The sequence below is a fragment of the Herpailurus yagouaroundi genome, unplaced genomic scaffold (genome assembly GCF_014898765.1).
Source record: "Herpailurus yagouaroundi ecotype Mexico unplaced genomic scaffold, PumYag 182, whole genome shotgun sequence".
Lineage (NCBI taxonomy): Eukaryota > Metazoa > Chordata > Mammalia > Carnivora > Felidae > Herpailurus > Herpailurus yagouaroundi.
This window is the reverse complement of record NW_024412413.1, coordinates 52,985,727-53,010,548: the sequence shown is the minus strand read 5'-3', so window position 1 is coordinate 53,010,548 and position 24,822 is coordinate 52,985,727. Positions and strand designations below refer to the sequence as shown.

Genomic DNA, 24,822 nt, shown 5'->3' with positions numbered 1-24,822 from the left:
CATGACCTGAGCTGAAGTCGGCCGCTTAACCGACTGAGCCACCCAGGCGCCCCGAAAAGCAATGTATTCTTAAGAAAGAAAAAGGACTGAAAACTCCAGGAGTCCTCATCAGTCATTCATTAGGGACCCAATCCTGGGTGCCTCCATTCAGTTTGAGCTGTGCACATTTTAAATATTTCATCTAGTTGGGGTTTTTTTGTTTGTTTTTAATCTCAGACTGCCACCAAACAATATTTTGGTTTTCCATTTTGGTCTGTGATGATAAAATACACTTGAGTGTGAAAAATAATTCACTTCTTAATTCCCAAGTGAAATGGTCAGAATAGTCAACGTAGGTGTTTCAGCAAGAACAAGATAATCCTGGGTCATGGGTCATTTTTTTTTTCCCCTCCAAATGGCCTAGAGTGTGGGATGGGGTGGGGGTGGGGAAAGAAGTTGTCTGTTGTTTTTAATAATTAAATAGTCTTCCAAACAAAGTGATTGAAATCTAATCCTCAAACCACTGGAAGCTTTCACATTTCTCTGGGAAGCAGTTTCTTCTAAGCTTGTGTGTTATTGATCTATTAATGATGATACTGATTAAAAAATAAAACCTCATTCATCAGTTGAGGCACACTCAGTACTATTAGCTGAACAAAACAATGGAAGTGGTGGGCAGTTACAATATGAATGATAGTTTTTGTGAAGCTTGCTCTTGGTTCATTAATCGAAATGTGTCTTTTATAGGTTTTTAATTTTTTATATCATACTATTAACCATGGAAGGGTGGAGCAAAATGTTTTTAAGCCATTTAATATGTGATCTTTTTCTAAATCTAGAGAATATTTGGTTGGGATATTTTAACAAAAGTAGCAAAATTTTTCAGTTATACAAAACATTTCATTTCTAAGGAATTATTCATGTTTTCATCGCTGAATCACTTAAAAGTGATTAGCCTCTGTTATCCAGTTTAATTTTATAGATACTTTAAAATTTTAACTTAATATGTATTATATACTTTAGTAAATCTTTTTAGTGCCTTGTATATGACTTTAGCCCTGTGGAACAGAGCATAAGGCATAATCTGTACCTTTCTTTTAGGATCTTTCAAAGTATTTGCTAGGGAATGAAACTTACATTTTTATTTTATTATTTATTGTTATTATTTTAGAGAGAGCAAACACACGCACGTGGGAGAGAAGGGCAGAGGTTGAGAGAGAAAATCTAGGGGGCCCAACACAGGGCTTGATCCCACAACCCTGGGATCACGACCTGAGCAAAATCAAAAGTTCGACACTCAGCCAACTGAGCCACCCAGGCGTCCCAAGACTTGTATTTTTTACAATATATTACTTGGGAGCTTAGGTCTAGATTTAAAACAAACCTGGACCCTCAGGCCAGACCCATCACATACTAGCAGTGGGACCCTGAACAAGTCACTTACCTACTGTGTGCTCAGTCTCTCCCATAAAATGAAAAGAGCCAGTACCTACTTCCTAAGGTTGTTGTTAAAATTGTGAGTCAGTGTATAGGAAGTGCTTAGAACAGTGTCTAATAAGTATTGGACATCATTGCTGTTTTTACTGTTGTTAGTAATACACTTTATGTCATACTTGTGTGATAATAAAGTATGCAACATGACTGCAGCACAGGCCAGCTAGTTTCTCTGCCTTCAGCCATTTGCTCGTTATTTTTTTTTTACTGTTTATTTATTTTTTGTGAGAGAGAACACACAAGTGGGGCAGGGGCAGAGAGACAGAAGGAGACCCAGAATCCGAAGCAGGCTCTTGCTCCAAGCTGTCAGCACAGAGCCACCACAGAGCTCGAACCCATGAACTGTGAGATCATGACCTGAGCTGAAGTCGGACGCTTGACCGACTGAGCCACCACCGAGCTTAACCAAATGGTGCTCCCCACCCCCCACCGTTTGCTTATTCTACCGACTCATCCTGGGTGATCTCAGCTAGCTCCTGTGGCCCCACAACAACCTAGACTGTGGGGACTCTCAAATCTTCATCTCCAGCCCTGTCTTCTGTCTGTGCTTTAACCCTGTGCTAAAGGATAGCCAGTAAGACGTCACGTGCCACACTCAGCTCACTGCCCTCCCCACTTTCTAGTAGACTGTCTCTCCCACTTAGGAGTAGCTACCAATTACTCTGGAGATCTCTGTCCACCTTCTCCTTTTTCTTGTCCCCCAAAGTAGCAAAAGGGAAGGGGCTTAGAGTTAAAAGATAGAGTTGAGTAGTGGGGAGAAAATCAGATTGTTCTCCTTTCCTCCCACCCTGACTCCAAGTCATGGCCCACAATTCTACTAGACCTACAGTGGCCTGAGTCTGCTTTGAGGAAGGTATTTTCAGATATTAACTGTTGCCCCCCATTTAGTAAATAGATATTAATCAAATACTTTGGTTTCTTTTTTCCCCCCATGTTTATTTCTGAGAGAGAAAGAGAGAGAACAAGCGGGGAGGGGCAGAGAGTTGGGTGGGGTGACAGAGGATCTGAAGTGGGCTCTCGCACTTACAGCAGAGACCCCTGTGTGAGACTTGAACTCACGAGCCATGAGATCATGACCTGAGCCAAGGTCAGACACTCAACTGACTGAGCCACCCAGGCGCCCCTCAAATACTTCGTCGCTTGTTCTTCAAAAGTAGATAATAGAGCAAAAGACTGTCGCCTGTGAGTGTTCATTCACCATTTCCAACAAGCCGGGTTTCTCTACAATTGTTACATTGGCCTCGCCCCGCAAGTCTGAATCATTCTGTTATGATACGATGGGTGGGGCGTACCTGTGAGTGCCGCAACGTGACCTCTCTCTGTTAGCTCTAACTTCAGGCTGTTTCAAGACCATATCATCATTCTGCAAACAAACCGGTGGAATGGGTCACTCCCCCACACCCCTTCCACAGCTGCACCCCACATGTGAGAAAGAGCAGACAACAACCACAGACACATTCACACTTGGAGTTAGCACAGATTGTAGAAGCACTACAAAAATACAGATCCGATGTTTAAATCGAGTCAGGAAGCCAGAATAGAGAAGAAGAGCCTCATGTTTCACATGACAGGGAACTCTCTGAAATGCTATTAGTGTATAGGTTGTAGAGTGTAGCATAATACAATATCTTTGTACTTAGTATCTGCAAATGTCATTTCTGATTATAAAATGCAGCTTCGCACCTGATGGTGTAATATAGAAAGAACCCCAACTTAATATAAAGAAAATTGAGTTTTCCCAACCCTATTTGACCACCTTCTTTTCCCCAGGTATCAGTCACGACACAGGAAATAACTAACATTCGAATCTTGGGTGTGTTTTATTTGTGTATTTCATCGTTAAACTTACACTGAAGATCCAACAGCTATTTCATGTTTTCTAAATAATAAATAAATAAATGCCCTTGCTTCAAATTGCCAAGTGAAACCTATTTCTCCAATCTATAGGATTTATTAAATTTTAGGTATAGGTTTTATGAAATACTGTATTGACTTTACTTGTCTATCATATGCTATCCTAATGCTTTCCACCATAAAATTTGTAATTATTATAAACTCAGCATCTTAAAATAAGGGACAAGTGATTCAAAAGATTACCAAATGCATTCCACTGATTCCATTCAATTTACTTATTTTAATTTTTTTCTGCAGGTCATAAAGCTGAATATATGACTACAAGGTAGGCAAATGTTTTATCATAACTCATTGTGTGTCACCTTTTTTTTTTTCCTTTACAACAAGCAACCATTTCAGCACTGTGAGAATGAACATACTTTGCCAATGAACATGGAAGATCATTTTGACTCGACCAAACCTAGTAACATGACATGTTTGGGGTTCTCACAAAACCAAATTTGCTCTGGCCGATCGGAGGGTTTCCCAGTGTGATTGTAAGACTCTTTAAGAAAGACCTAAATCAGATGGGTTTGGTTTATTTAATCCAAAACACTTTTAAGTTTCTGGAAATAGTCTGATTTGAGAATTCAATTAAGAAGCAACATTATGTACACATCTAGTGTGTTAGCAAATGAAAAGCATGATGAGTTACTTTTTGCTCCTACTTTTCCTTATGTCCTATAAAACTTAGAACTCTACTGAATACTCAGGATTTTATCTTCTTACACCTTTCACTTAAAAGATGAAAATTTAATGCTATACCTGTGTTGCACATTTTTTTCTTTCTTTTCTCCCCACCCCCCCTTTTTTTCATTCATGAAGGGATTTTGAAGCCACTGCTGAGAAAAGCCTTTTTGGAAGCAGATTCTGATCTGGGTTGGGGAAAATGTGCAACTTTTATTTTTCTGTGCCAGCATTTGTATAACAGCCAGAAATTATTCTAATTGGCATATCTAGACTTTGTACTCTTGAAGCTGAGTTCTCTTTAAGGTGAGCAGAATTTAGAACACTGGGAGGGTGTGGGGGGGGGCAGTAATTGGCAAGTTGATTTTCAAGGCTCTGTATGTTTCTACTGGGCAATTTATTCAAAAGGAAGCTTCTCTTCTTGGTGAACCAACTAGGAAGATACAGCTAGTGACTTGTCTGAACTTCACAAAAATACTGAGGTTTTTTTTCTTCCTTGCGTCAGTGACAAAGAGGAATGTTACTTCTGCAGTTTATGGAGCTTTTTTCATATATATTATCTCTTTGTACTATCAACTGTTTTACCTGTTGTCTCTATGTTATAAGAAATGTAAGGCTCTTCAAAAAAAGATTTTTTAGGGGTGCCTGGATGGCTCAGTCCATTAAGCCTCTGACTCTTGATTTCAGCTCAGGTCTTGATCTCACGGTTCTTGGGATCCAGCCCCACATTGGGATCTGTTCTTGCAGCATGGAGCCTGCTTGGGATTCTCTGTCTGTGTCTCTCTCTGTCTATGAATGAATGAATGAATGAATGAATGAATGAATGAATGAATGAATGAAAGTAAGTAAATAAATGTTTTTTTAATATAGTTTATTGTCAACTTGGTTTCCATACAACACCCAGTGCTCATCCCAACAAGTGCCCTCCTCAATGCCCATCACCTACTTTCCCCTCTCTCCCACCTCCCATCAACCTTCAGTTCTCTGTATTTAAGAGTGTCTTATAGTTTGCCTTCCTCCCTCTGTAACTTTTTTCCCCCCTTCCCCTCCCCGATGGTCTTCTGTTAAGTTTGTCAGGATCCACATAAGAGTGAAAACATGGTGGTATCTGTCCTTCTCTGACTGACTTATTCCACTTAGGATAATACCCTCCAGTTCCATCCACGTTGCAGCAAATGGCCAGATTTCATTCTTTCTCATTGCCAAGTAGTATTCCATTGTATACATATACCATATCTTCTTTATCCATTCATCCATTGATGGACAATGTAGGCTCTTTCCATAATTTGGTTATTGTTGAAAGCGCTGCTTATAAACATTGGGGTACATGTGCCGCTATGCATCAGCACTCCTGTATCCCTTGGGTAAATTCCTAGCAGTGCTATTGCTGGGTCCATGGGGTAGATCTATTCTTAATATTTTGAGGAACCTCCACACTGTTTTCCAAAGCAGCTGCACCAATGTGCATTCCCACCAACAGTGCAAGAGGATTTCCGTTTCTCCACATCCTCGCCAGCATCTATAGTTTCCTGGTTTGCTCATTTTAGCCAATCCGACCGGCGTGAGGTAGTATCTCAGTGTGACTTTGATTAATATTTCCCTGATGAGGCGTGACGTTGAGCATTGTTTCATGTGTCTGTTGGCCATCTGGATGTCTTTTTTGGAGAAGTATCTATTCATGTCTTTGGCCCATTTCTTCAGTGGATTATTTGGTTTTTTTAGGTGTGGAGTTTGGTGACTTCTTTATAGATTTTAGGTACTAGCCCTTTATCTAATATGTCATTTGCAAATATCTTTTCCCATTCTATTGGTTGCCTTTTAGTTTTGTTGATTGTTTCCTTTGCAGTGCAGAAGCTTTTTATCTTCATGAGGTCCCAATAGTTCATTTTTGCTTTTAATTCCCTTGCCTTTGGAGATGTGTCGAGTAAGAAATTGCTGTGGCTGAGGTCACAGAGGTTGTTTCCTACTTTCTCCGCTAGTGTTTTGATGGTTTCCTGCCTCACATTCAGGTCTTTCATCCATTTTGAGTTTATTTTTGTGAATGGTGTAAGAAAGTGGTCTAGTTTCATTCTTCTGCATGTTGCTGTCCAGTTTTCCCAGCACTATTTGCTAAAGAGACAGTCTTTTTTCCAGTGGATACACTTTCCTGCTTTGTCAAAGATTAGTTGGCCATACATTTGTGGGTCCAATTCTGGGTTCTCTATTCTATTCCATTGGTCTGTGTGTCTGTTTTTGTGCCAATACCATACTGTCTTGATGATTACAGCTTTGTAGAAGAGGCTAAAATCTGGGATTGTGATGCCTCCTGCTTTGGTTTTCTTCTTCAATATTACTTTGGCTATTCAGGGCCTTTTGTGTTTTGTATTTATGGAGTTTTTTTCATATATATTATCTCTTTGTACTATCAACTGTTTTACCTGTCGTCTCTATGTTATAAGTAATGTAAGGCACTTCACAAAAAGATGTTTTAGGGGCATCTGGGTGGTTCAGTCAATTAAGCCTCTGACTGTAGATTTCAGCTCAGATTTTGATCTCATGGTTCATGGGATGAAGCCGTGCATCAGGCTCTGTTCTGGCAGCACGGAGCCTGCTTGGAATTACCTCCCTCCCTCTTTCTCTCTCTCTCTCTCTCTCTCTCTCTCTCTCTCTCTGTAAATAAATAAATAAGCATTTAAAAAACACTTAAAATTTTTTTTAAATGTGAAGAAATGCAAATATATCAATTTGCATTGAGAACTGTCATTGCCAAACAGACTAGATACGTACATTAACCTCACTCATGCTTTCTCTCATTCACGTGGGCATCCTCCATAGGAGGCCAGATTAAGGAAGCTGTGTGGCAGGCACCAAACCGGAACTGGTCAGATAATCCAAATGTTGAATGGCCTGGTCCTGATTCTCTTCACCTGATGTGTACATGGTGAAGCAGGGCCATCATGTGCCGGCTTCCTGATGAGCCACGTTGCCACGGAAGTTACTTTGAGAAGCCCTCGGGCAGTTTGTTTTCATCTCAGGTTTCTCACAACAGTAGTGTCTTCACATTTGCCTCATAACTTACAATCATCAAGAGAGGCCATCTTCAGGCCTGTGGGAGACAACTCAAAAGACATGTCTTCATTTGCCCCAGCCAGGAGCCACTCTTCATGTCTCAGTCATGCAGGAATGACTGTCTAGCCCTACGAGGGGGCTTTGGTTCGAGCTACAAGATTTGCTTGTCCCGTGAATCTGCGACCAAACAGAATGAGCCTGTGCTCTTACCCCTTCAGCGTCATCAGCTGCTCCAGATATTACCAAATGTGCATCTCTGTTGGACCCTGTAGTAACCATTTTTTCCAGTTTCAGTAGTTGATGCTCTGATATCTCGGGGCCTTGCTCACCTTGGAGGAACTGCCACTCCCAAGGTTAGCCAATTCGTAGGAATAGTAAAGGTGGTGCTTGCACGTCTGCCTTTTGTATGCCGAGCCAACTCGTCCAGACCCATAACCCCAACTGCATCCTTTACGGGGCTGTCACATTCAGGGTGACTCTTCCCCTTCCCTAGTGACAGCCAGGTGCCAGACAACTGTTCCCCAGAGCCCGCCAAACTTATTCAAACTAGCCAGTCCTAACCCGTTTACCCTGCCTTGCCCTTTCCTTCCCATGGAAACCTACACCATTGCACGTACTTCCTCTCACTCCCTCTGCCTCCTCACTGACTGCAGTGCTTCCCCACGGACCCCACCCCACCCCACCCCATATAGTAGCATGGCCCCCTCCTCTTGGGAAGTGTGGGAAACACACTATCTTTTCAGTAACAGTTAACCTCTGATCTTTTGGCCTCACCACAACAGAATAAAAATAGTCCATATTTAAAACACTTGTAAAATAATGAAAAGAGTGGATGAAACCAGGCACATAAGGTTAAGCTCCTTGATGGGTAGTTTTGGTTTTTATGCCTACGTGATGCTTTCCCCCACGAATGACACAATTCGGTGTGCAGATGAGATTTCAGAAGAGCCAACTGGGGCAGGACATGACGTGATGCCTGATAGAAGTTTCCATATTTGTTTCTAGACGCTTGCAAAGACTCCTTGTAACCTGTCAAGCACATGGGGGCTTCAGGTGCTGTTTGCTGCACACCCCATCAGTCCTCTGAGCCGGCCTGCTAGTCGAGTCTTAGAATTTGGCTGTGGAAGGCTGTCAAATTTGCTCCCCTGCCTCTCTCTTTTTTTTTATATATATATATGAAATTTATTGTCAAATTGGTTTCCATACAACACCCAGTGCTCATCTTTTTTTTTTTTTTTTAAATGAAATTTATACCCCCACCTCTCTTGATAGATTGGCATAATGTCTTACAAATCTAGCCAGGCTTCCTCATATTCTTAGGATTTTGTTTCTAAACTGGCCTTTCTGAACTTTAATGAACCAAAAAGGTAATTCTTCCCAGACAGTTGGCAGCATAATGAAGGACTTGACCTGATTTTCAAGTGCGATGTACACCCTCATATAAGCCTTCCAATTAGGGAGTTAAAATAGGAATGTCTGAAGAAAATTCTTGGGACTGTTTTTCCCTGTATTCCATTCAGCACAGCTGAAGAGGCTGAGTCAGGCACTTCTGGCTCTCTTTGCTCTTAAGAGGAACAGAAGAAGTTCCCTGTCTGCACTCCAGGGCAAGACGAGGCAGGGTCTAAATATACCATGCAGAACACTGCATGTGTGTGTTAGAGACCCTAACTTAGCCACCAAGGCAAACAGACTGGAGATGGAGAGAGTCCAGAACAGAATAAGGGGTGCATCCTAATGCTCTACAAATATTTAAGTGATGAGACAGTTTGTTATAAAGAACTAATAATTCATATGAGCCTCTATCTACTGCCCTGAAAGAGCATTGAAACCAAACTCATTTTTTCACTTGTGACTCCGTTGATCGTTAACTTTCGCATAAACTAAAACCCCATTAATATCTGAGGAATATTGAAAAGGTGCGATATTTTAGTTGTAACTAAAAATAATTACATTTACTTTCTCATACTGGGATTTATCAAGAGCCCTAATTTTTATGACTCATTGTATCTTCTGTGTGTCCCGTAAGCAAGTGGAGTTTGTAACACTTGGCCAGATAGCTCACAATTCCATTTTTAAACAGTCTAGCAAACAAATATCAAATACAGCATATAAGAAAAGAGTACTCTGAATGAATAGTTTGTATGGCTTTTGATCACATAAGTAAAAGTAAGTAAATGGGAAATGGGAAGAACTGTTTTCCCCATGGGTAGGGGTGGGGAGGGAACACAAGAATTCCTGTTTTGTAACTTTGATGTCACCTGTGGGGGTTTCATTCATTGTTTGATTTCTGCCATGCTCAGTAATTATATTCCCTTCCCTTAGGCCTCCAAATGTTCCCCCTAAGCCCCAGAAACACAGGAAGTCCAGACCCCGCTCACAGTATAATGCTAAGTTGTTTAATGGGGATTTGGAAACATTCGTCAAGGTACTGGCACCAGCCGTTTGGGTGGCTGATCTCCACGCTTCTTGCCTATAATGGTCTCAGCCTCTCGTAAGAAGAGGCAGGTCATTATGTCCAAGTCTGTCCTGGGGCTCTTTGCTTTCCCAGAAAATCAATATAATATTTCCTGAAGTCAGAGAGGAAAGAATATTTGGTTTGAGTGCCTTCAGAAGAGGAAATAAATGTGGGTAGTAGTATGCTGGCAAAAGAGAAAGCCCTCTTTATTTAAAAAAAAAAAAAAGCCATAATTTGTGCAAAAAGGAAAAGAGCTACCTGATAAAATATTTTGGTCTTGTGTGTTTTTTATTTAATTTATTTAAATTCGACTTAGTTAACAGACAGTGTAAAATATTTACTCGCACAAATTAGATGGCACAAAATATATTTTTAAAGTACATTGTTAGGGTAGCTCTGAACAGCAAGAGTCTTGATTTCCCATGACTTGAGGAATTCATTATATTGGATAAATTGTAAGACCCTGTGGTCTAGATCTTGTATCTCTGCTGTGTTTACTCTGTCTTCTTTTTCATCCTGTATTTCTGATAATGCTTCTAGCCGAGGACGAAGGAACTCGCACGCGAGACATCAGGTATAGTGCAAAGGGAGGCGAGGGCACAGCCTCTTTTGCTCTTGGTATCATTTTCAAACCATCATCATGCTTGGCTTTAATTAGATTTTTAAGGTCTTTAAAAGAACAATGTTTGCAGTTGGAAATTAGGTTTAAAAACAGGCTTCACTCTTTATAGATTCCTACCTGTTTACTATCAAAAGGGATTACAGAAATCAAACACTGATTGAGGAAGAATTGTCTTCTCTAGCAAAACTGGATAGTCTTTACATTACATACTTGTCAGTTGTACCAAATTCAAGTCAAGGGCTCTTGTTAAGGCAAACCATATTAAATACCAAATGCACAGCAATACTGGATTGTGGACCCTCATGTAAATTAGACAAAAAAGAGAAGAGCTTTCTTTTTCGTGGCTAACATTTTATGACAGTTTCAGAAGACTAAACTTACGTAGGAAACTACATCATTACTAACCTCCCCGATAATATGTTACAGGTGGCTTAGTTTCTTTAAAGACAGATCTTGTATCAAATATGTGCACTAATGGCTAAAAGAATGTGTGCATATGGCATGTACACATGGACAGAGACATACATACATACACACACATACACACAGAGATTAGAAACCTCTGGCTGCCTTAAAACTGAGCCCTTCACCTTGGCATTGAGAAGCCACCGGACAACCTAAATCACAATCACAAACCCACTGCCATAAGCCTCCAAAGAGCCTGATTGGCTCTAATTTAATATCAAATTCTTGTCAAACTTGATTAGCTAGTTTCCCAGCCCATGGCCTGTAAGTGGGGGCAAATGACATGGAGAGAAGGGCAGATGAGATGAGAGCGCTGAGATGTGCAGAGGAAGGATAGAGGAAAGCTCAAAGAGACAAGTGTGTGATCCCATGGCACTGGATAACATGGTCCAAGAATGACTGCTTAAGGTGATAGGACAACTCCTGTTACATTTTTAAAGAGATTTTTTATTAAGAACAGTTAATAGAACCCGAATTTAGGTACTAAAGAAAGAGCAAACCATCTATTATGGGAAATTCACTTATGTGAGCCCCTTGGTGTCCCAGATGGCATGTAAAAAATCTTAGGTCTTAGCAGCAAAACAATGGATACAGAGATCTCTGTGCTTCTGGGACTTGCTCGATCAGTTGACGTCCCCACGATACCACCGTGAGACAAGAGCAAACCACTTTTCCTTTTTCCCATGGGAAAATTGAGGCACAAAGGGATTTATTTGAATGATAGATGGAGCACAGCCCATTGTTTCACTTCTTATAAAATATTTTCTACCAACACGTTTGGCATCCATGAAATTAAATTAATACACAGTTATCTTTTGACCACAAAATTCATTATATCAGAATACAGATGATCAGCACAAGATTAGCAATTACCTGAGTAAATGTGAAGGTGGAAATATTTTTGAATCATATAAAAACTTAAGACATTTTATGGAGAACTCTCTTTGTGCAAACATTTTTCTTTTAATAACATTTTATTCTTTGTTTATGCTTTTAATACTAAGTTCAGCGGAGGTGCAAACTAATGTTCTCCTTTTATCACTTGCCTTTAAATATTTGTTGTTCTTCTAGAGTACAGTGTTAAATGAATTGTTCATATAAGGGTTACTTCCCTTAAAGCACACATACCTTAAAGAAAAATCCCCTCACATATTCAGTAAGTTTTGATGTAATTACATTGCTACTCTTGAGCCAACTAGTCACACTCAAAAGAGTTTTTATCCTTAAGGACCTTCTCTAAGAAATTAATAGAGTTTACATCCCTAAAACAATTTAACTAATCAGAGAAACTTAATGCAGGCTCCAGAAGTAATTGAAGCATTAACTGGTTTACACACTGATTAGATGGTCTTAAAACCTAAAATAAAACTATTCCTCGAGAAATGTGTTACCCGTTTTAGGAATAATAGTTTAAATTGCTCAGCTGCATTGTCCCCAAGCCTTCCCCTTTTGCTTAATTGGAAAGGTTAGTGGGTTCTGAATTGTTCTAATGTATTAAGACAACCAAATTCTTCTTGTGTTTCAGAATAAAATTCCTCATGAATTAGTACCTGATGTCTGCTAATCATTTTGAATCTCCATGTTTCTATAAAGATCTCATTCGTAAAAGAGCATAGTCTTTAAAAGTACACAGAAAATAACTCCACAGCCCGTAACCTTCTTTAACTACATGGAGTGCATGGCATTGATACATGTTTAACTGTGACCTCAGCAGCTCCTTGATCTCCTCTGTCATCCTGTACATGTTTTTAAAAAGTTCCAGGGTTCACATTTGTTCACTGACTGTAGAGTGAAGAATGCACTGACTGGATTACAAGAAGTGGGGAAAGAAGGCCAAAAAACTGCCCCTTCCTAAGAAAGCAAGATTTAATGGGATGTGCATTTGTGCAGTTTTTTCATAGTCCTTAAAACATGTAAAAATAACGATGAAAAATCGATGAGTAAGTTCTGATGCAGACCAAATAAATATATGACACATTATAATCATCTATAAAGCAATCCTCATATCCTGCATCTGGAAACATATAAGCTTTTTTTTTTTTTTTTTTTTTTTTTTTTTTTTTAAATAACTGTTGTCATCCAAATGGTGGTGTACTCTCAGGGATGTCGCAGAGAGGATCCCAAAGTGGCTGAATGTTTGTGTTTGGTGACCAAGGTGGCTGTAAGATGGCCACCTAAGATAGTCCTAAGATGCTAAGGTTAGAATACAGAGAGTTGTTCTTAGGTCCATTAGATTAATTACTTCTAATAACCTTTAAAAAAAAATGAATGATTCACATATTCGCTTTGATGTGTGAGCCTAAATATAAGGAAAAGAGATGAATTAGCATTGACATCTCCAGATACAACAGAGTAGATGGAAACAGAATTACCTTAAATGCATTTAATTTGGTTTGCTCCAGAACTGAAATCTACCTTTGGTTAAATATAATTTGATTTTTGGCCTTTGTTGAGTATTTTAGAGGGGGATGTATTTGGAAATGATCATCTAAAAAGAGTAAAAATCACTCTTTAAGTAGGGTCAAACTGCGAGCTTTATTACTGTGTGTGATTGATGCCTCTCTTTTGTGGTTAAGTGGTTTCCATCTCTTTACCCAGGACTCAGGACAGATTATCCCCCTCATTGTGGAAAGCTGTATTCGGTTCATCAATCTCTATGGTAAGCCCTAAACTATGAAATCCTTTTTTTTTTTTAAGGTTTATTTAAGTGATCTCTACACCCAGTGTGGGGCTCAACCTTACAACCCCCAGGTTAAGAGTCACGTGCTCCATCAACTGAGCCAGCCAAGCACCTCTGAAATTCTTATTTAAAAAGAAATAATCCCTGGAAATATTTCAGTGAATGTGCTTTCCGTTAAACACTTGATTACTGGGGAAAGGGGAACCTGGAGGCTGTGATGGAAATTTTTCATCCCCTTCCTCTTCTTTTCTCTTTAGGTCTTCAGCATCAGGGGATTTTCAGAGTGTCTGGTTCCCAGGTGGAAGTCAATGATATTAAAAATTCATTTGAGAGAGGTAATTGCCTGTGTATACCTACAAAGAAACCACGTTAAAAAGCCATCATTTGCCGCAGAGTGAAGTGGCATGCTCATTCTGCGTATCTCCGGAACCTCTCATTTCATTTTGGATGTTGAGATAGGAAGCTATTTGGAATAGCCGAGAAATGAAGCCAAAATCATAAAATTTTGTAATCAAGTATACAAAAACTTATGAGCTTTATATCCCGGTTTAGGACTGGCATTGGTAATCCTCAGCATGTGTCAAAGGTGGCACGTGAGAGGGTTCTAGAAGAATAGCCCGATAGCCCTGGGCCTACTTGGCAGGCGTTGGAGGTGACTCATTCCAGCTACATGTCTGTGTCCTTTGTCAGAAATGCTTTCCTCCCTCTTATTACCACCCCCAGACTCCTTCCCTGTGACCTTACGTTTGTTCATAATTGGCTTCAAATAAATCCTACTGAACTGTTAATCCACACATTATAATTAGCAAAGCCGTAGACGTTAGTGTTAGGCAGACCCAGAATCAAATCAGACTCTTTGATTTACTAATCATTTGATTTTGGTCAAGCTACTCATCTCTTCTTTAGGTCTCAGGTTCGTCATCTGCAAGATTCCAACTTGGTGTGGGGATGTGGTATAATCACTGCAAATGCCTAACTTGTTAGTGATGGCTCTTAGTTACTGATGCTCCCCAATTATGATGATTTGTGTCCTGTGGACTCCTGGGTAAATCTGTACCTTCCTTCATCTGTTTGAAAGTCAGGCTGAACATGCAGAGTAGGGGGTATCATGGCCTGGAGACAGGGCTTCTCTCTCTCAGTCTCATTTCCTTTGTCACAGAGCCCTTGAAAGTTTGAAATCTTGGTGGAAGAGATCAACTTGGCTCCAGATTGTCTTTTCTGTTTTAAGTTCTCTGATACGATGTGTGGAGCAGAACAGCCTTCTCTCTCAGCAGCCACATGCTCCCAGTCTCTTCTATGAACCATGTTCAGCATAAGCTGAAGTGTCTAAAGCGTCACTTTCTGTGCCAGTTACCACAGGCAAAATGCTTGATTATTTTTCCTTGGAAATCCCCCTGGTATTTTGTTACTTGTTTGTGATCTCTTTGGGTGAGGCTTTCTCTCTGTGGGAAAGAAAAAAAAAAAATTGTGAATTTGTGTTCAATCATTTCCCAGAGAAAAAGGAATCCCAGGTCCCTGAAAATAAACTGCCCCAAGAGGCAAAAAAAAAAAAAAAAAAAAAAAAAGTTAAAACACAGTGTACAATTTTTGTGAACTTCAGAACAGACCTGTGAATAAAAAATGGAGTTTGACTTAAGGCTGCATGTTATGTTGAGCTTCTCAAGAATTTTATCTCAGTTTAATTCTCAGGGACGTGGAATAGCCAGGCCAGTTATATAAATTTTAAAACTGCTTACCATAAAGAATGATATAATTTCGTATTTGGGATATATTTTTTAAATTTGTACTTTTTATACAAATCCCTTGGTACTAGTAAGGGTACATTTTCAAATTCCTCTATCTGATTTCAGAATCTCCCACTGCTGAAGGCAGCTTTCAAATGTGCCGTGAACAGCACCGTGCCACTGGGAAATGTTTATATAATTGTAGGCATTCACAATTAGGTGCATCCTATAATATTTCTGATATTGTATCTATATTGTGTCTTTTTCCAGTAGGATAAAAAACACAGAGTGTAGTATTTGAATTCATGTCAAGCTAAGATTAGATTTTAACTATAAGTCCCACAATATTTTATTTTAAGATATGGGTAACTTGTAAGGGATTATTTGGTAGCCTGAGATTTTTTTAAAAAGCTTTATTTTAACCAACTATTTTTAGGTTAATCATGGGTTGGGATATCTAAACCAATTAGTTTAATTTTAGTACTATATAATCTTTCATAAAGTGAAATTAAAAGATACATGTATATATAGAAACATGTGTGAGTACAGAAATATATCTTTATTCAGAGGAAGAAAAAGAAGCACTGCGCATGTAACTGATTTTTTTTTTTTTATATAGGTGAAAACCCTTTGGCTGATGACCAGAGTAACCATGATATTAACTCCGTTGCTGGCGTTCTGAAGCTGTATTTCCGTGGGCTGGAAAACCCCCTCTTTCCTAAGGAAAGATTCAACGATCTGATTTCTTGTATCAGTAAGTGGATTTTTTTTTTTTTTAAGTCTTTTTGCACCAGAATTGTTTCACTCACCAATTTCCTGGAAAGGCAGCGGCCCCTCTCCGCGTATCCTCCCCTAACCACTACCCCTTGACCACCAGATTTTTGAGACCGTTTGTTTTCTTTCTGGATACGATATGAGTCATCCTCCAGCTGTGGCCTCGCCCTGAGCTGAGTGGGTTTTGCTCCCGAACACCCACCCACAAGTTCCATACAGCCCGAGAGCGTCCCACTTAGTGACTGGAATAAAGCAGAAAGGCAGGTGCCAACCGACAGCTAAGGGAGAGGGGGAAGTTGTAGCATGGAATGTAACTTCTTTTTGGCTCTTGGTTCTTGGTTTTCTCCACCAATCTTAAGAGTGGAGTAATTTACCCATCTTGGAACATTACGTTGAGGACTAAAGTAAAATGAGATAAATGACCATCAGTACAGTGCAGAGACACCAGGTGGTAATTATCTGTCCGTGGGCATCCCCAGCTAATAGGTGAAGGTGCTGTGGGACTATGAATGATGTATCATACAACTGAGAATCATCAGCAGGTAAACAGCATTACTGTGTTACTCGGGCGGCAGAGGCGGGGTTGGGGGGGCGGGTTGACACTACAGGAAAGGTGAAAATAATGATGCCGGGAATTAGGTGTTAACCATACCGAGTTCTGTACATCTAAAAATGCATGTGGGGGTGCCTGGGTGGCTCAGTTGGTTAAGCGGCCGACTTCGGCTCAGGTCATGATCTCGCGGTCTGTGAGTTCGAGCTCCGCGTCGGGCTCTGTGCTCACAGCTCAGAGCCTGGAGCCTGTTTCAGATTCTGTGTCTCCCTCTCTCTCTGCCCCTCCCCTGTTCATGCTCTGTCTCTCCCTGTCTCAAAAAGAAAACGTTAAAAAAAAAAATTTAATAAAAATAAAAATGCATGTGGCTTTTAATGTTTATCTCTTTTTGAGAGAGTGTGTGTGAGTGGAGAAGGAGCAGAGAGAGAGGGAGGATCCAAAGATGGGGGGCTCGAACTCATGAAACATGAGATCCTGACCTGAGCCGAAGTTGGAGGCTTAACCAACTGAGCCATCCAGGCGCCCCACAGGATGCCTTTTTAAAGCCCCAGTTCCCAGGCAAGGGTCTAGAGCTGATTCAAATCCCACAGTGAGGGCCTGCATAAGAATCAAGCTTGCCTCGGGGCGCCTGGGGTGGGAGGCTCAGTTAAATGTCCAACTCTTGGTTTGGCCTCAGGTCATGATCTCACAGTTCGTGGTTCAAGTTCAAGCCCAGCATCTGGGCTGTCAGCACAGAGGCTGCTTGGGATTCTCCTTCTCCCTCTCTCTCTGCCCCTCCCCTCCTCATGCGTGTGCTCGCTCGCGCTCTCTCTCTCTCTCTCAAAATTAATTAATTAAAAAAAAAAAATCAAGAAACCTTCTTACCCCACCTGCCCAACCCACCCTTTAGTTCGCCCCCCAGTCCTCAAGTCCTCCTACCATCAGAAACTCTCCCAGCTCATCCCTCCTTCCCCACTCCAGTGCCAGTGACTTGGCTTCCACTGGGACTGCTGGTAACAGTCTGCCAAGTGGAGTCAGTCCCTACTTCTAGATCCTGCCAACTCTTGCCTCCTACCCACCCCCTCCCCGTGTCATTCTGTCCTTCACACCATGGCTAGACCCCACAGGGCAGATTTGGTCGTATTGTTCCCACCACTCTCGTTTAAAACCTCTTTGAATATTTCCCACCAGAAGATGAGCTCCTTGGTGTGACCATTTCATAGAACCGAGTCATTTTGTCTATCTGGTCTCTTTCTGCTTGTCCACACTTCCGTCTGCCACCCCTGGGCTGTGTACTTCATTTATCAACAGCAGCACGCCACAAGCGGCAGCATTCCGGGCCATCGCCCATCTCCGTGCCTTTGCCCACGCCGTGTGGTCTACTGTCCCTGGTAGCCATGTGACATCTGCTTGAAGGATTGCTGGCCCGGCACCCTTTCAGCATGTCGTCGTTCCCATACCGCCTCGCAGAATTAGTCCCTGTCTCCTCTGCTAACGTTCCACTGTGTACATAGGTCTGTCGTTTTTCTTAATGCCCCACATTAGCGTTTTTAACCCCTCCTTCTCTGTGCTACAGAGAGAATTCAGGGAAGAGGTTAAGAATGTAGGCTTGCAACTCAAATAGCCTGGGTTCAAATTGCTCACCAGCTATGTGACCTTAGGCAAGTTTCTTAAGCTCTCTGCATCCCAGATTCATGAGCTATAAAATAGGGAGAATAAGGGTGCCTGGGTGGCTCAGTCAGTTGAGCGTCTAACTCTTGATTTCGGCTCAGGTCACGATCTCCCCGTATGTGAGATCGAGCCCCGTGTCAGACTCTGTGCTGACGGTGCAAAGCCTGCTTGGGATTCTCTCTCTGCTCCTCCCCAACTTGTGTGCTCGTGCTCTCTCTCTCTCTCTCAAAATAAGTAAACATTTCACAAAAATAAAACCGGGAGAACAGCAGACCACATATCACAGGGCTGAGAAGTAAATGAGCTTATCCATGTGAGATACCAGGAGGAGTGCCTAGCAAAGAGTATGTTCACTGAAATGCCTACAGTGAGCTGCACAGGCCTGCGAGGTCTTGACAGATTATTCAGTTTTGTAGCCCTAATGCTTGGCATCATTAATTCCAGGTACACAGTAAGTACATCACTCATAGTCGTTGAATGCCACCAAAATTTCACCGGAATTCTTTTGTCGGTATTCAGGCCTAAAATCCTGGCTCTTGTTGAGGATGAACTCACCAGGCGTAATTCTGTGTCCACCCCCACCTCGCACAGCCTGATGTCTTGTGTGGGGTTCAGAACTGTGCCTTGTGTGTCCATTCCAAGGCCCTTACATAGCCTGAGTCACCACAGTAGGCCTATGACCCAGCTGGAAAGAACTGAAAAGGAAGTGTCACACTTCTGGAATTCTCCTTTGGCCTTGTTCAGAGACTTTCCTAATATCGTAGCCAGAAAGTTAAATCTGGAAAAATAATAAGCACTCTACAAGGCTCGGTGGTTTTCTAGGTACATACATCTTATCAACATACGTGTTTACATGTACCAGTGGGATAAAGTGCGTTGGACTGCCCTGTCCGTTAGTGTTGTAAAATCACTTCATACTTTCATTGAACAAAAAATATTATTGTGGTTATGAAAATCTGAACTGGGGCACCTGGGTGGCTCAGTCAGTTAAGCATCCAACTTCAGCTCAGGTCATGATCTCATGGTTTGTGGGTTCAAGCCCCGCGTTGGGCTCTGTGCTGACAGCTCGAAATCTGGAGCCTGCTTTGGATTCTGTGTCTCCCTCTTTCTCTGCCCTTCTCTCTCTCCTCTCTCTCAAAAGTAAACATTAAAAAAAAAAAAAAAAAAAAAAAAAGGCAGGAGTCCCGGGTTTGAAGGTTGCTAAGGACGCTAGAGAGTAGCGATGCTGGTTAGTTACAGATTTAACTGTGCTAGTCATTTAGGTAGTACTGTCAATGTTACTTACTGTTAGTGCTAGAGTTACAAAGTTGCATAGGTATTGAGCAGTGTGTCCCAACCCTACTTTTCCCCAGAAGTCCTGTTATTTCTAGAGCACGTTTTTGCAGAATAGGAGGTTTTTCAAGAACGTACAGTGGCACTGTTTGTAACAACCCCTTTTCTTCCAACATCTAATCTCTTAAAAAGGAGAGGATTTCTAGCTATTATTGATTTATCTCTAGGCAAGCATTTTTCTCATACCAGTGTGACCCTGATGTATATACCATGTTTTTTTTCTGGATTTTCAATCAATTCTTTCAGAGTGGTATAATATGTCATTCATCATTATATCCTTTCACTGACATTACAGTTTTTGATCATCTGAACCATTGATTAATTGACTGCAGTGTGCAAAACTTTCTAGGGATTCAAAGACTTGATTTTTGCATTCAAGAGGTTTAAAGAGGTAGTAAGAGAGCTAAGGTATTTACAAATAAATGCAATCTAAGTTAGTATGTAATAGAAGCACAGAGAGAGAGAGAGAGATCTCATGTAGGTTGATCGTTTATATCCGTGTCATCTTCTCCTGGCATTGCTATAATTGGACTGATTTTTCCTACTAAAGTAATTTCATGTGGTATTTACTTTGTATAGAAAAATCTTCACTTTTCATCTTTTTTAAGAGTTTACATAGCTGTCTGGTTACCTACTACTTTTTGCTTATTTTTTGGAGAATTTGGGGGAAGATTTTTTTTTTTTTTAATGGTGAGTTGTTATTGTGCCATTTCCATGTCCGTAAATACTACATTCCTTGGAAGCTTGCAAATATACGCGGTAAAAGAAAATTGGCATGAGCACGCATGCACGCGCTCTTTTTAATGTGCACTATTCATTCCCCAATTCGCTGCATATTTCTTTTTAAAAATTACTTACCTGGATGAACACCTGGTAGACTCCAGTGCAATCTAAATTTGAAGTGACGTCCTTGGTAGCATCTCAGTTTCTCACCGAGGATTGTTTTTGTTTGTTTTTTTTTAAACCATGCACTTTGTGAATGGTTTTGTAAATGCTCCAGAGTGTGCCCACACATTCTGGGCAGCTCCTAGAATGGCCATAAACCATGGCCTTGAGATTCCCTAGGGCAGAAGTCCACAGGACTTGCCCTACAAGAGCTATTCAAGCAATTTGTGGTCTTTCCTGGCTGCCTCAGAGCTGGGAAACAAGAGGACACATTTGCACTTCATTTTACGTTATGTGTTGTTATCCAGGTGACTCCTTGAGCATGAGGAAACCTTTTTAAGGGGGTCTTTTACCTACCACAATACCAACATGTAGTCTTTGAGACTACTTGACAAGTACACAAAAAGCGTGTGAAACAAAATATTGTCCCACGTAATGCCACTACTCAGAGACTCAATGGTAGTATGTACACATTTTCTTGCATTTCCTTCTGCTCTTTCTGTATTTGTGGGCACATACAACTTTTTTTTTTTTTTAAGCCAAAGTGGAACTGAATGATCCATTCTGTTCATAGTCAACCTTCTTTTTGACCCCCTTTTTTTTTTAAACGCTTATTTATTTTTGAGAGAGTGTGTGTGTGCAAGGCAGGGGAGAGGCAGAGAGAGAGGGAGACAGAGGATCTAAAGCAGGCTCTGAGCTGTCAGCACAGAGACCGACATGGGGCTCCAACTCACAATCCATGAGAGATCATGACCTGAGCTGAAGTCAGACATGGAACCAACCAAGCCATCCAAACACCCCTTGACTCTTTGTTTTTTTCAACGTTTATTTATTTTTGGGACAGAGAGAGACAGAGCATGAATGGGGGAGGGGCAGAGAGAGAGGGAGACACAGAATCGGAAACAGGCTCCAGGCTCTGAGCCATCAGCCCAGAGCCTGACGCGGGGCTCGAACTCCCAGACCGCGAGATCGTGACCTGGCTGAAGTCGGACGCTTAACCGACTGCGCCACCCAGGTGCCCCACCCCTTGACTCTTTTATCATACATAATTTCACCTATAAAGCTATAAAAAGATGCAGAAAATTATAATGAACTCCAGTATAAATAATCACCCAACTTGAACAGTTTTCATTTCTTGAACAAAATTACCCCACCTCTACCCCTTCCATCATCCCTCTGACATTACATCACTTCCTCTGTGTGTATGAATATCTGGGAGGTGAACACTCTTCTCTTTTTTTTTTTAATATAGCATAGCCATAATACCATTATCATACCTTCAAAAAATAACAGTAATTTCTTAAAATCGTCAAATAACCAGCCAGTACATTTTTAAAATAACCGTATTATGCAATTAATATGTGATCACTGTAGAAAAATTAGAAAATAATCTAGGAAAATAAACCAGCTGTGACTCCTCTATGTATAGATAATGTAAACCTTTTTGGTATGTTCCCAGTTTTTTTCCTATACGTATACCTATGTACTTTTTTTTTTAAGTTTTTTATACCTATCTACTTTAAAAAAATTTTTTTTAACGTTTATTTATTTTTGAGACAGAGAGAGACAGAGCATGAACGGGGAGGGTCAGAGAGAGGGAGACACAGAATCCGAAACAAGCTCCAGGCTCTGAGCTGTCCGCACAGAGCCCGACGCGGGGCTCGAACTCATGAACTGAGAGATCATGACCTGAGCCGAAGTCGGCCGCTTAACCGACTGAGCGACCCAGGCGCCCCACCTATCTACTTTTAAAAGCAGCTTACTGAGATATAATTCTCATACCATACAATTCCTTCATTAAGGTATACAAATCAATGTTTTTTAGTATATTCACAGGATTATACAACCGTAACCACAATTTTAAAACATATTTATGACTCCAAAAAGAAACCAGAATTAGCAAACATACCCCATTTACTCATTCCACCCCCAGGACCAGACAACCATGAATCTACCTGCTATAAACGTACCTATTCTGGCCATTTCATATATAAATGGAATTATACAATCTACGGTCTTTGGTGATGGGTTTCATTTACCTAGCTATGTTTTCGAGGTTCACCCATGTTGTAGCATGTATCAGCACTTTATGTTATCACCAAATACAATCGTCCATTGTATGGATATACCACAGACTTTTAATAAAAGGGGATCATACTAAATGACTGCTAATGGATGTGAGATTTCTTTTTGAGATGATGAAAATGTTCTAAAACGGACTGAGATCATGATTGATGAACTGTGAATATACTAAAAACCATTGAACTGTATACGTTGCATATATGAATTATACATGAATTATATCTCAATATATCTACTTAAAATGGTACTGTATCATTTGCTCTTTAAAAGCCATTTTTCAAATTTAATGATGTTATTAACGTTTTCCTGTGTCAGTAGGTATTTTACAAAGTAAGATTTTAGTGACCATATAATGGCTTTTATTTAACACATCCTAGTTTTAGAAATTTAGGTTGTTTCCAGTGATTTTGCAATTAAACAAAATACTATGATGAGCCTTTTAGTACATAAATCTATTTGCCCATTTCTAATTGTTTCATGGAAAAAAATCTCTTGTTTTGTCTTCCTCGTTCTCCAGTGTGTGTTTTTGTTGCTGAAAATTCTTTCAGCTTTGTAGCATATGTGATGGTTTCTGTCTGAATTCTAAATTTCTGTTTGATGCCTTATTAGGGGTTCCTTTTACCCTTAAAAATACAGAACAGGCTTAGTATCTGAACTGAATAAGTGAAGCTTCCTAACCTAAGACTGTTTCTTTACTACCCTTGATCATTCAGCAGGAGGAGAAACATTATGTATTTATTTATTTCTACAGTTGTTGCTATTTAGGAGAGAACATTATGGTTTAATTCACAGAACTCAATCTATCAATGATTAATTAGGAAGATTTGCAAGCATTTCGTTTCTCACCCAGAAGAGCAGCCAGTAACTCATCTCAAGGCTAGGCTAAGATTCATCTAAATGTACTAGAACATCTCTCTGTTTTTCTCTTTCACTTTCATTCACACACATACACTATTACATGCACACAATTGATTGGTACCTTGACAATTTTCAGGACCTGACAGTGAACCTAAAAATGGCATTGGGCTAGGAATTTCACCTTGAATACTGCCTGTTGAGCTGTGGAGCTCAGAAATATTTGTGTACCTGCTCTTCAATAAACCATTTCTGACTGAATATGGCCCTTAATTTCCTTCCCTCTTGTCATACTTGGGGATAAGCTTGCATCTTGTGATTTATTATTTGTTTTCTGACAAACAAATACTTTTGCGCATAGCGCACAGAGAACTGGTATGTTCAGCGTAATGGCCATTTGAGCGTTTTGCCATTTTGTCAAGTAACTTGTGTTTTGTGGTGAGTTTTTCACACACATTTACACAGAGCTGTCAAACCCCCATGCTGTGAAGTTGGGATGCTGACATGGGAACCGTGCAGTGCCAGGAAAAGAACATAAATAAGCCTAGGGAGCTCTGAGCCTGTGACCAAGATTGGACGAATGCCACTTTTACCTAATTACATGAGATTCCGAATTGTGGAAACAAAGGCCAGCTTAAAAGAGACCCACACGAAATACTGGTTTTCCTTTCTGACAACTCTTCTGAGGGGATGAAAAGATCCGTCTTTTCACGCAGCAGAAAACAGTGAGAGATCATGAGTCGCTGCGCTCAGAGCCAGCTGGGAATGCACATTAATCAGAGCGTCCGCAGCAACCATAAATTTTGACCTGCTAACTGGACTCGGGAGAGTAAATGAGTCATTTGTGCCAGAGCGAGACTCCTGTAGGATGTGTGCCGTAGGCCTGTTGAGCAACCAGCCAGGTAATATCTGAGTCCTGCTCACAACCATCACGCTCCGAGGCCTTTGGGACAGATCGATCTGCTGCCACTTCAGGGATGCCAACGATTCCGCTTTGCTTTGATTTACGTTTCCTGTAGTTGCAGAGAACGTACGCCTGCTTCCCGTGATCTTATCTGGTCTTTTTGGTGTCACTTTTTTACATGCCTGTACCTTCTCTCTCCTGATATCCTTCGTTTGCATCTCACGGTGCCCTCCCCCGATCTGTTTTGTTAATTGTGGTAAAATATACATAGCACAAAATGTACCATCTTCTCCGTTTGAAGCATACGGTTCGGTCGTATTAAATACATGTTCCGCAGCCATCACCACCGTCCATCTCCAGAACTTTTTCATCCTCCCGAACTGAAGCTCTATACCCGGAAAGCAGTAACTACCCTGCTCCTCCCCCCCAGCCCCTGACAACCACTGTTCTACCTTCTGTCTCTGTGAATCTGACTATTCCAGGTACCTTATGTAAGTAGAACCCTACAGTCTTTGTCTTTTTGTGTCTGGCTTATTTCACTTAAGTTGTCTTCAAGGTTCATCCATGTTGTATCAGAATGTCATTTCTTTTTTTAAGGCTGAGTAATGGTTCGTTGTGTATATGTACCACATTTGTTGATCCAGTAATCCATCAATGAACATTTGGGTTATTTCTACCTCTTGGCTATTATGAATAATGCTGCTGTGAGATTGGTCTCTAAATACCTGTTCTGTGGAACTGTG

The 24,822-nt window shown here is 40.7% G+C and overlaps 1 protein-coding gene across 2 annotated transcripts in view; it reads left to right on the top strand.

Moving 5' to 3' along the window:
• Positions 1-24,822, top strand: part of SRGAP1 (SLIT-ROBO Rho GTPase activating protein 1) — a 284,228-nt gene that overhangs the window by 228,184 nt on the left and 31,222 nt on the right. The window contains exons 11-15 of one of the 2 annotated variants that reach the window (XM_040491526.1): positions 3,625-3,652; positions 10,097-10,130; positions 13,242-13,302; positions 13,581-13,658; positions 15,667-15,801. In XM_040491526.1, the coding sequence (XP_040347460.1) occupies positions 3,625-3,652; positions 10,097-10,130; positions 13,242-13,302; positions 13,581-13,658; positions 15,667-15,801 (336 nt within the window). Of the gene's footprint in view, positions 1-3,624; positions 3,653-9,423; positions 9,527-10,096; positions 10,131-13,241; positions 13,303-13,580; positions 13,659-15,666; positions 15,802-24,822 lie in introns of both variants that reach the window. The other variant, XM_040491525.1, reaches the window with a different exon arrangement.